This window comes from Callospermophilus lateralis, chromosome 17, assembly GCF_048772815.1.
Source record: "Callospermophilus lateralis isolate mCalLat2 chromosome 17, mCalLat2.hap1, whole genome shotgun sequence".
Lineage (NCBI taxonomy): Eukaryota > Metazoa > Chordata > Mammalia > Rodentia > Sciuridae > Callospermophilus > Callospermophilus lateralis.
In genome coordinates this window covers 65,106,945-65,119,202 of record NC_135321.1, presented here as the reverse complement: position 1 = coordinate 65,119,202, position 12,258 = coordinate 65,106,945, and the positions used below count along the sequence as shown (strand labels likewise).

General features: G+C 42.6%; 1 protein-coding gene across 2 annotated transcripts in view; it reads right to left on the bottom strand.

Annotated features, from left to right (window-relative positions):
• The window catches only part of Spire1 (spire type actin nucleation factor 1), a 144,376-nt gene that overhangs the window by 29,231 nt on the left and 102,887 nt on the right, over nucleotides 1-12,258 (bottom strand). For both annotated transcript variants that reach the window (XM_076837208.1, XM_076837209.1), the window contains exons 7-8: nucleotides 5,878-5,964; nucleotides 4,925-5,054 (exon numbers count right to left, since the gene is read on the bottom strand). In XM_076837208.1, coding sequence (XP_076693323.1) covers nucleotides 4,925-5,054; nucleotides 5,878-5,964 — 217 coding nt within the window. The remainder of the gene's footprint in view (nucleotides 1-4,924; nucleotides 5,055-5,877; nucleotides 5,965-12,258) is intronic.

The following is a 12,258-nucleotide window of genomic DNA, read 5'->3' as shown; positions in this document are numbered from 1 at the left end:
TGCTGGAAGGTCACAGCCTTATAAATCCAGTTCTGTGTCATAATTAATGGCAAGATGTTTGTGACACATCAGTGTTAAATGGAGGGATGGGATACTGTACAGACGTGGAATTTGGTTTTCTGTCCTCACTTTTTAGATTCACAGTAGATTCAGCTGGCTGATGAAATTATGGGTGACATTTCTTCTTCAAACATTTAGACATTTTCTCCATTTCTGCACTGGGTTCATACTAGCAAATAAATGGAGAAAAAAATGTCATACAAGTATTTAGGGGAACTTTTCTTAGGTTAAGTCTGCCAACCTTATCCAAACTCTCCAAAGCCCAATTTTATTGTTAAAAAATCTATGTAGATCTGTGTAAAAAATGAACTCAAATCCCTTACTTTTCAATTAAGATCACTTGGAATTCTAGAATTCTCACAGAATCACCAAATTTGGAGGTTGTGAAACCCCAACTGTCAAGGCTAAATAAGATCACTCTGGGCTGGGGATGTGGCTCAAGGGGTAGCGCGCCCGTCTGGCATGCGCGCGGCCCGGGTTTGATCCTCAGCACCACATATAAACAAAGATGTTGTGTCTGCCGAAAACTAAGAAATAAAATATTAAAAAAAAAAAAAAAAAGATAAAACTCAACACAAAACTGTTATTTACATATTCTAAAGTAGGGTCCCTGCCCTGGTTAGGCAGCACCTGAATCTAATTTTTTAAAGAAGTTGAAGAACATATACTGAGAAGAGCCTGCAGTAATCAATCCACTCCCCACAAAGAAGCGTCCAGGACCAGGGGCGTCACCTGTGACCTCTGCCAAGAACTGCAAGAAGGAACGCCAGTCTTTCTCAGTCTTCCAAAACTCCGAGGAGGAAAGGAAAAAAATTAAAGATCAAATGAAAATGGAAAACTACAGGCCAATATCTCGGATTAACTCAGACGAAAAATCCTCAACAAAACTGCAGTGAATCAACTCTAGCAGCACACTGAAAGGACTACAACTGGGCCAAGTGGGGTGTGACTCTGGGGCAGGAGGACAGCTCACCCTGTGAGAATGGGTCACACCCAGCTAATGTGACCTAGTAGAGTTTGGTAAAACTCCACACCTTCCATGAAACAGACTCCCAAGGAAGTGGGAACAGAGGGAAGTTAATCAGCATAATAAGGCCACATGTGAAAAGCCCCCAGGTAACACTCAGCCTGAAAAACTGAACACTTTCTCTCCAATATCAGGAACCAGGCCAAGAATGACCATAGCACTGGTAGACCTAAGGAAAACAGCCAGGCAATAAATGGGGACCAGAATTAAAAGGCACCTAGATTGGAAAGGAAGAGGTAAACTGTCTCTGTAGACAACAAGATCTTATATACAGAAAACCCTAACAATGCCACAGAAATTGTCGGAACTAATAAATTTAGTAAAGTTGCAAGACCCAAAATCAACTACAAAAACCTGTGGCATTTCAATACATAACAGCAAACTATCTGGAAAGGAAATTAGAACAATCTTATTTATCACCAAGAAGAATAAAACACCTAGGAATACTTGTATTCTAGAAACCACAAGGTACAAACGAATGCAAAGACACCTCTGTGTTCAGACCACAAGAATTAATATTGCTAAAATATCTGTAGTACCCAAAGCTAAATACAGATTCAACACAATCCCCATGAAAATTTTAGTGCTAGTTTATACAGAAATAGAAAAGATCAGTTCCAAAATTCATACAGAAAACCGAAGATGAATAGCCAATCAATCCTGAGACAGAAGAGCCAAGCTGAAGGCATTACTCTTGCAGAGGTTCAAATATGATGTTACGAAGTTACTGTAATCAAAACACAGGGTACTGAAGTACAGGCAGACAGCCAGACCCAAGGATGGGACAAACCTTCTTAGATGGGGTCAACTAATGTGTGACAGCATTACCTGAACCCACGGTGGAAAAGGTAGGTACAAGCGGTGTTAGGAAAACTGAATATCCACATTCACAAGAACAAAGCTGCACTCTGGTCTTACACCATACATAAGAATCAATTCAAAGTGGATTGAAAACTTAAAGTGAAAGACCTTGAAGTACAAAACTCCCATTAAAAAGCAGCGGAAAACCTTTACGACAGTGGTCTGGGCACCAATTTCAGGGATATGACACTAAAATCATAGGCAACACAAGAAAAAAGAACACATGGGACTGCATCACACTAAAAGGCTTCCAGTGCCAGCAGAGCCCGGAGGGGAGCCAGGCAGACACCAGCTCAGACACTGGACATCAACTCCTCATTTCAAGTTCTCTGAGCCTCCACTGTCGATCACTGTGGGAGTGACTGGAGACCAGAGATGACAAGGCACAGCCCTGCTTACTGCACACTTCCAGAAGAGACCATGAGGCTGCAACTGCAGGAGGGCTGAGTGAGCCCCAGCAGAGCCCATCAGGACGGCTTCTCCAGGGCCAAGACAGGGGTCTAAGACCAGCAGGGGACCCGGCCCACTGCCCCCAAGGATCATAGCAGACTTCTTTCCTTTTTAAATAGTTAACATTTTATTCCTAATGCAATAGAAAAGCTTAATTTTTAAAAATTGTGGTAAGAGCGCTTTAAAATGAAATCTACCTTAATCTATTTTCTTTTTCTCTTTTCGGCAGTGCAAGGTAAGTGTCCTACCACTGAGCTACACCCCAGCCCCATTTTAACAAATGTTGAAGTGTGCGATACGTTATTACTGAATACAGATACAATTTTGTACAGCAGGTCTTTGGAGCTTACTCATCTTGTTTGATCGATAAGCCAGCCCCTGGCAACCAACACTACGTTTTTCTGATTCCATGAATTTGAGTGGTTTAGAGTCCTCCTATTAGTAAATCCATGCAATATTTGTTTTTCTTATTTCACTCAGCATGATATCCTGAAGGCCCTTGTGAAATATGCCTTGTTTTTTGTTTTTTATTTTAGTGGTACTAGGGATGGAACCCAGGGCCTCATACCTACTGAGCAAGTGCTCTACTACTGAGCTATAAACCCAGCCCAGACATTTTTTTATATTTCAGGGGATCCACAGACTTTCCTCCAAGGAAAAAAAACACCCTTGGTTCCCTGATCTATGTTGTGGCTCATATAAATGCTTACATGAAATTGTCATTTAGCATGCTTTAAATATTTTTCCTTTCCTTCTTTTTTTTTGAAGCAGGGTCTCCCTGTGCCACCCAGACTGATCCTGTACTCCGGGATACCCCTTCTCAGCATCCCAGACAGGGGATCTCCAGGTGTGCACCAGTATACTCAGCTTAAATGTTCAAGAGACAAAACGTGCTGCCATAAACCTAGGGAGGGAGCTGGGCATGGTGGTACATGTCTGTAATCCCAGCTACTCAGGAGGCTAAGGCAGGAGGATTACAAGGTCGAGGCCACGCTGGGCAACTTAGTGAGACCCTCTCTCAAAAACTAAACTAAAAACCCCAAATAACAACAAAAATATCTCATGAGGGATAAGCTGATAGAACCTTGCTCACTCTAGCTTTATAACCAGAAGGCACATTAACTATTTTACAGCCCAGTCCCATACTAGGAACACAACAAACAAGAGCTATGGGCCCTGCCACACTAAAGGAGGGTGAGGGCCAAATAGGGAACACTGGTGTGGCCTGAGTGAGGGGTTCCAGAGTGGAAGCGGGGAGCACAGTCAGAGGACACACCAGGTTGGGGAGGAGGCACCTGGTTAGACAGTGGCTGCTGGGCTGCCAATGGGAGCAGACTCAATGGGGCCTGGACAGCAGGCAGGAGCCAGAGTCGACGCTGAGGCCCCTGCCTGGGGAGACAGGGTGAGAGGGCTGGTGGGCAGAGGCCACTCGTGGACACCGTGGTCTGTTTGCTTGTGGGATATGAAGAGGCCCTATCTAGCAGACAGCTGGGTGCCTGGCCCTGAACTTGAGAGATTTGTGCTGTAGATCGGGAGCTGGAAGATAGCCAGAAACACACCCTGAGGGAAGGTATGGTTGCTCAGAGAGAAGAGTCCAGGGTGGAAACAAGGACCATGAGGAGTGTGAAGAGGCAGAAAGAGTGATGGGGGACAGAATTAGCAGAGTGTGTCTTCCTGGGATTGGCTGCTCCCTGCTCAGGCACCACTAAAACCTGTTTTCCTAAAGATGCTTCTCTGAATTCTTTGGGCACCTTTAATTTTACAAATCAGAGAAGAGCTACATAAACAAAAATGTTTACAAACATCTAAAAATATGGTCTTGCAATAAATTAAAGTCAATATGTGAAATACACATTAAAATATCTATTATTAAAAATAATAACTGGGGCTGGGTTTGTGGCTCAAAGGTAGAGTGCTCGCCTACCATACGTGGGACACTGGGTTCCATCCTCAGCACCACATAAAAATAAAGATACTATGTTCACCTATAACTAAAAATAAATATTTAAAAAATAAAAATCATTAAGGAAGTTTGGGAATAAGTGCTCCCTAGTGATAATGGGTGCTCTCACACATAACACCCATAATTAGGATGACAGAAATACGAAGTAAGATCATGTATCTACTATTTACATTCCCAAAACACAACACCCAATCTTTGCAAAAATGTTGCTATTCATGAAATGTTTTTACCACACTCCTATTTCTTACACAAAAGCCACAACGCAGTAGGCAGTATCTTTATTCCCTCTCTGCTAATGAAGGACGTGTACTCAGCGAGGTAAAGAGCCCCTCCGGAAGCCTCAGCATGGGTCCTGGTAGAGTCCCCTCCACTGGGCCAGGAGGGAAAATCTTCTAGCACAGACTCTGAGTGAGTGTCAGTGTGTGTGAGTGACAGATGTGGAGAGGGGGAGGGAGGTGATGGAGAGCAACTGCAGGGATCAGCTCTGCTCAGGGATCAGCCACACAGACATGTCTTTCCCAGAGGTGACCACAAACTGAGAGTGCGAGAGGTAATGGACTCACCCAATCGGCTCCGTCTAATCTCCTCCGGGGACACAGGCCGCAGCTTTCTTTCTGCTTTAATTTCTTCCAATATTCTTTCATGCAGGCTCCGAGGCCGTGGTGGGGTTGGTTTCAGTTTTCTGGCTGAAGCCTTGAAAAAAGAGTATAATGGCTAGAGATCTGGGTGTTCGTGCTTCAACAGTCTTTCCAATATCGTGATTTATATTTCATGGACTGGACTGCTGCTTGATAACCAGTACAAGTCATTAAACATCACGATTCCTCAAGCAACAGGAAGAGCACAGGGTTCCACCATGCTCTGGTCATGAATGCTCTGCTCTGCTCCCCTGCAGCATCTGTGCTGCTCAAGTCACACCCATAGCCCTGGATGCTCACAGGGCAGGAGTCAGCTGCGCCTGATCATTGCCCTCACTGCTTCCCCAGCTGACGACCCTGACTGACCCACCACAACCTTCTTAGACTATTATTGTTTTCTTTACTCTGTGGAAATTAAGGCTCAGAGAGGCCAATTAATGGCTCGGAGATGCGTGCCTACTGGGCTACAGAGCTAGTGTGCCTGTCAATTTCACCTCACCCCAGGCTCTTCCTGATGAGTATTCTGACTCTGTGGTCACCAGAAGGAACCTGGTCAACAGAGGAGCTAAGAAGGCCGCTGTGCTAGGTGGTAGAAGGGTTGGGTACAGCAACAGGGCCTGGGAGGCCTCCTTCCTAGAAACCACCAGGCCTCAACCGAGCAGCCGTCCAGCCAGGTCTTGCACCAGAGTTGGGGGTTTTGAGTAAAAACACCCTGATAGCCTCATATTGAATAAGTTTAGTATTTTTCTATGACACTTGGGTTTCATCGTTCTTAAAAGGAAAGCACAGATACACCAACCACTAGGGAAAGCTGCCTTCTAGGGAGGAGCCCTGGCAGGGAGTAGCTCTGGCAGCGAGGGGAATGTCAAGTTACATACAGGGTTTAAAGGAGGTCTTGACCTGATGAAGTCCAGGATGATCTCGTGAGCACTCTTCTTTAACCGAGGAGGAATGTCGCCATTCACCTAAGGAGACAAAAGGTAAAGACCCAGCTGACCCCAGGATGTACCATGGTGAACTTCTAGGTAGAAGTGTTCCCCAAATGACGATGCAAAATTGGTGAAGTGCAGTCTGGCTCCCCCAAGGACACATGTCAAATCAATAAAAAGGAGGAAAAAGTCTGTGATTCTCAGCAAAAGTAACTGTGGAACTGAGAAAACACCCACAGTTCCCGTTAGTCCCACCATTTTGAGATATTTGAGACACAGCCTTCCAACCAAGTTTCTCAAATCATGCATGTGAACAGAATAAACACTGTGATTATAAAGCCTTTTATAATATAAAAAGACTTCACCTCATATTCTCACCCTTGGAAAAACCAAGGTAGCAGGAAGGACAGGTGACACACATCATATTCTGTAAATGAAACTCTAGTAGCGGAGGAGATGTTGCCCATGTTCCCAAGACCAGTGGGCAGAAGAGTTACTGCAGCCCCAGTTGCCTCTCACTTAAATACTCTAAGATCTTCTCATTTTACAGCAAGAAATATTTTTTTCTAATTCTTATTTTTTTTTTAAGAAATATGAAAAATCCTCAGAAAGCCGCAAAAGTAAGAACCTGAACTCAGTCTGACACTCCAGAAGGCACAGCTGTGACCACTTGGCCACCTTTGCTCCCCAGTCTTGTTTGAACAAAACAGAAACTGAACTGCACCTCCAGGCCTGTGGCTTCTTCCTCCAGGCGCCCTCCCCAGGCCTGACCAAGGCTGGGTGGCCCCACAGCAAGTCTCAGCAGCAATAACCAGCCCAGCCCAGCCAAGCATGTGGCCTGGCAGCTGGGGCTTGGACTAAAGGTAGGAGCTGCAACTTGGAAGCAGAACCCGGGACCTGATGTGACAGGGGTTTCGTGTTATATAAGATTAAAAAAAAAAAAAATCCTTAGTGTATGAAGCAATGAGAACTTCCTATTACTCACAATGCTACTCCGGAGCAGAACAGCATCTACCTTTACAGCTGATTTTTGTATGCTTTACTCTTCTTTCCATCACAGTGGCAAGACGCAGAGAGAGTAGAGCTGGCTTAAATGAGGCTGGGGTTGTGAACCCTGTCAACAAACAGCCTCCTCAGTGGCAGGAGCTGCCTCCTGGTCCCTGCAATGAATGAGGGTCAGTAGCATGCTACAGAGGACAGGAAGGTGGGGTAAGCAGGTAAGCACAAGCAGCCCTGTGAGGCCAGCCTGCTGGCAGGGCAGGATCTCCGGGTACACATCAAGCCTGAACTGCAGAGGAAAACGTGTCCTGCGTGGACACAAACAGTAGACTCAAAATAAGTTACATCAGTTACAGAAACCTGATCTTAATTTTGAGCCAAATAACTTAAACAAACATAAAAATTCTAGTACACAAAAGGATCCCCTTTCAATACTTTAAAACATCTATCCTGAACTCTGCATTGTTTCTGGAATAATATTTTTTTTTAGGTAACTGAACTTTAAACAGATAAAGGAAATCTTATTAACATATTTACAAACACACAAGGCCAAAGATAATCTCTTCTCCTATTAAGATATATATCATGGGGCTGGCAGAATAGCTCAGTGATAGAGTGCCTGCCTACATGTACAGGCCCCAGGTTTGATCCCCACTCCCCATAGATAGATACAATTAAATTACTGAATTGGTTGTTTAATTACAAAGTTATAAGCAGATTACATGATAAATTTTTCTCCGTGTCTTATTTGAATTTTTAAAATTTGTGAATTGGGGGTACTGCTAGGGATTGAAATGGAGAAAACCATGTTATATGAATATCAAAATTCATAAATGAACATAACATAGACCCCCTGTTTTGAGAAGGTACTGGGGGTTGAACCCAGGGGCACTCTACCACTGTAACTTTTGAGACAGGGTCTCATTAAGTTGCTGAGGCTGTCCTTGAATTTATAATCCTCCTGCCTTAGTCTATCAAGCTGCTGGGATTATAGGCATGTGACACTGTGACTGGCTGAACCCCACTATTATGTATAAATACACTAAAAAAATTAAACACACCAAAAAAAATGTGAATTACAATAAATACAACTACAACAGAAATATGCTAAGTTTTTACATCTATTTTTAAAGGACAAAGTTATTTGTTAGAAATAATGAAATAAAGCATTCCGCTCAAACATTTTGGGATTAAAAAAAAAAATCAAATAAAGTGTTTTACATCTCTATAATTTAATATTCCAAACAATATATAATAGAGTTGAGCCAGTCAATTGTCACAAATAGTATCACAAATATGCAGAAAGCAGAGAATTACTGTGGTACATCTATGTAGCCTAAACCTTAGGATTAAACCTAAGACACCATGGCACAGCACCTCAGGGATGCATGAATCGTGAGTGAAAATGGTGTGCACTTACTCTTTACAGAAACATTTATAAAGCCAGGGACAGTGGCATGTGCCTGTAATTCCAGCAGCTTGGGAGGCCAAGGCAGGAGGATCACAAATTCAAAGCCAGCCTCAGCAACTTAGTGAAGCCCTAACAACTCAGTGAGAACCTGTCTCTAAATAAAATATTAAAAAGGGCCATAGATGTGGCTCAGTGGTTAAGCACCCCTGGGTTCAGTCCCTGGTACCAGATGCAAAAATTCTCAATAAAATCCTGGCGAATCGAATGCAAAAGCACATCAAAAAAATTGTACACCATGATCAAGTAGGATTCATCCCTGGGATGCAAGGCTGGTTCAATATACGAAAATCAATAAATGTTATTCACCACATCAATAGACTTAAGGATAAGAACCATATGATCATCTCAATAGATGCAGAAAAAGCATTTGACAAAGTACAGCATCCCTTTATGTTCAAAACACTAGAAAAACTAGGGATAACAGGAACTTACCTCAACATTGTAAAAGCTATATATGCTAAGCCTCAGGCTAACATCATTCTAAATGGAGAAAAACTGAAGGCATTCCCTCTAAAATCTGGAACTAGACAGGGATGCCCTCTATCACCACTTCTATTCAATTTAGTTCTTGAAATACTAGCCAGAGCAATTAGACAGACAAAAGAAATTAAAGGCATAAAAATAGGAAAAGAAGAACTTAATATTATTGCTATTTGCGGATGACATGATAATATACTTAACAGACCCAAAAGGGTCTACAAAGAAACTGCTAGAGTTAATAAATGAATTCAGCAAAGTGGCAGGATATAAAATCAACACGCATAAATCAAAGGCATTCCTGTATATCAGCAACAAAACTTCTGAAATGGAAATGAGGAAAACCATTCCATTCACAATATCCTCAAAAAAAAATAAAATACTTGGGAATCAACCTAACAAAAGAGGTGAAAGATTTATACAATGAAAACTATAGAACCCTAAAGAGAGAGATAGGAGAAGATCTCAGAAGATGGAAAAATGTACCCTGTTCATGGATAGGCAGAACTAACATTATCAAAATGGCGATATTACCCAAAGTTCTCTACAGGTTTAATGCGATGCCCATCAAAATCCCAACGACATTTCTTGTAGAAATAGATAAAGCAATCATGAAATTCATATGGAATAACAAAAAACCCAGAATAGCAAAAACAATTCTAAGCAGGAAGTGTGAATCTGGAGGTATAGCGATACCAGAGTTCAAACTGTACTACAGAGCAATAGTAACAAAAACAGTGTGGTACTGGTACCAAAACAAGCAGGTGGATCAATGGTACAGAATAGAGGACACAGAAACCAATCCACAAAATTACAACTTTCTTATATTTGATAAAGGGGCTAAAAACATGCAATGGAGGAAGGATAGCACCTTCAACAAATGGTGCTGGGAAAATTGGAAATCCATATGCAACAAAATGAAACTGAATCCCTTTCTCTCGCCATGCACAAAAGTTAACTCAAAATGGATCAAGGAGCTTGATATCAAATCAGAGACATGGTGTCTGATAGAAGAAAAAGTTGGCTCCGATCTACATATTGTGGGGTCAGGCTCCAAATTCCTTAATAGGACGCCCATAGCCCAAGAGTTAATAACAAGAATAAACAAATGGGACTTACTTAAACTAAAAAGTTTTTTCTCAGCAAGAGAAACAATAAGAGAAGTAAATAGGGAGCCTACATCCTGGGAACAAATCTTTACTCCCCACACTTCAGATAGAGCCCTAATTTCCAGAATATACAAAGAACTCAAAAAATTAAACAATAAGATAACAAATAACCCAATCAACAAATGGGCCAAGGACCTGAACAGACACTTCTCAGAAGAGGACATACAATCAATCAATAAGTACATGAAAAAATGCTCACCATCTCTAGCAGTCAGAGAAATGCAAATCAAAACCACCCTAAGATACCATCTCACTCCAGTAAGACTGGCAGCCATTAGGAAGTCAAACAACAATAAGTGCTGGCGAGGTTGTGGGGAAAAGGGTACACTTGTACATTGCTGGTGGGACTGCAAATTGGTGCGGCCAGTATGGAAAGCAGTATGGAGATTCCTGGGAAAGCTGGGAATGGAACCACCATTTGACCCAGCTATCGCCCTCCTTGGACTATTCCCTGAGGACCTTAAAAGAGCATACTATAGGGACACTGCCACATCAATGATCATAGCAGCACAATTCACAATAGCTAGACTGTGGAACCAACCTAGATGCCCTTCAATAGATGAATGGATAAAAAAAATGTGGCATCTATACACAATGGAGTATTATGCAGCACTAAAAAATGACAAAATCATGGAATTTGCAGGGAAATGGATGGCATTAGAGCAGATTATGCTAAGTGAAGCTAGCCAATCCTTAAAAAGCAAATGCCAAATGTCTTCTTTGATTTAAGGAGAGCAACTAAGAACTGAACAGGGGAAAAGAGCATGAGGAAAAGATTAACATTAAACTGAGACGAATGAAGGGAGGGAAAGGGAGAGGGAAGGGAAATTGCATGGAAATGGAAGGAAAACCACATTGTTATACGAAATCACATATATGAGGTTGTGAGGGGAAAGGGGGGGGGAGGGAGAGAACGGAACAACAACAGATGAGGTAGAGAGGGAAGATGGGAGGGGAGGGGAGAGGAGGGGGGATAGTAGGGGATAGGAAAGACAGCAGAATACAACAGTCACTAATATGGCATTATGTAAACATTGTGAATGTGTAACTGATGTGATTCTGCAATTTGTATTTGGGGTAAAAATGGAAAAGCATAACTCACATGAATCAAATGTATGAAAGATGAAAAAAAAAAAAAACCAAGAACAAAAACAAAAATCCCACCAAAATAAATAAACAAACAAACAAACTACAGCCACTAGAAAATACTGCAAAGTACTTGCTGTGTTCTAAGCATTTCCTAGGACTATGTATCTTTGTACTTTTTGATACACACCGCAGCCCTATGGGGCAGGTACTTTTACCCACATTTCAAAAACGAGCAATCCAAGGCACAGAAGCAAAACAGGCGGAACCATACGGTCAGAGCAGACCTAAGACTCAAACACTAGTGCCTGCTTCCAGAGCCTCTGCTCTGGGCCACTGCACTCAGCTGCTTAAACACGTTAAAGAGGTGCCTAAACTTATTCATAAAAACATGAGATTTATAAATAAGAACACATTTTTACCTGTAGACTGGTAGATAAAGTCTGACTATAGCGCATCATTAGTGAAGAGCCGGGGAAAGGCTTTACTACGCATTTTTGAAAACCTCAGGTGAAAGGACTCACAGGTCAGTTTTCCTATGTGGCCTCTGCTGCTCGCCACTCTGAGACTCCAGGACACTGCTGCCCACACTCCATGTGCTTGCTCCTGTTCATACTGACGGACCTTGGGTTACACTCACATTGTTGCTGCTGCAGACAACACTACCAGGCATACTGCTGTACGCGTCTTCCGGCACCACACCCTCACAGTCCATTTAAGAAATTGCCTACCTGAAGCTCATGAAGACTCTGTTACCTTGCAGAAACTGACTGCTGCACATTTACTTTGAGATCTAAAGCCACATGAGACTGAGTTTTCTCTCCTGTGTATACTTTGAGGTAAAGGTCAAGATGTACTCTTTTCCCATAAGGAAATCTAATTGAACATATACCATTTATTGAAATGCCATTCTTCCTCCACTGCTTTACAGTGTCACCTCTGTCACCAACCAAATGAACACACAGGTCCAAATGTGTTTCTGCTGTCTACTGACAGTCTGTGGAACATGGGTTCCAATAAGTGGAACCTAGCCCTGCCTTCCTAGACTGCAGAACCCTGGGCCCCTTCACTTCTGAGTCCAGTGGGTCTTTCAGGTGGTCTGTGTGCACTGTGGAGGGCCGTGGTGGT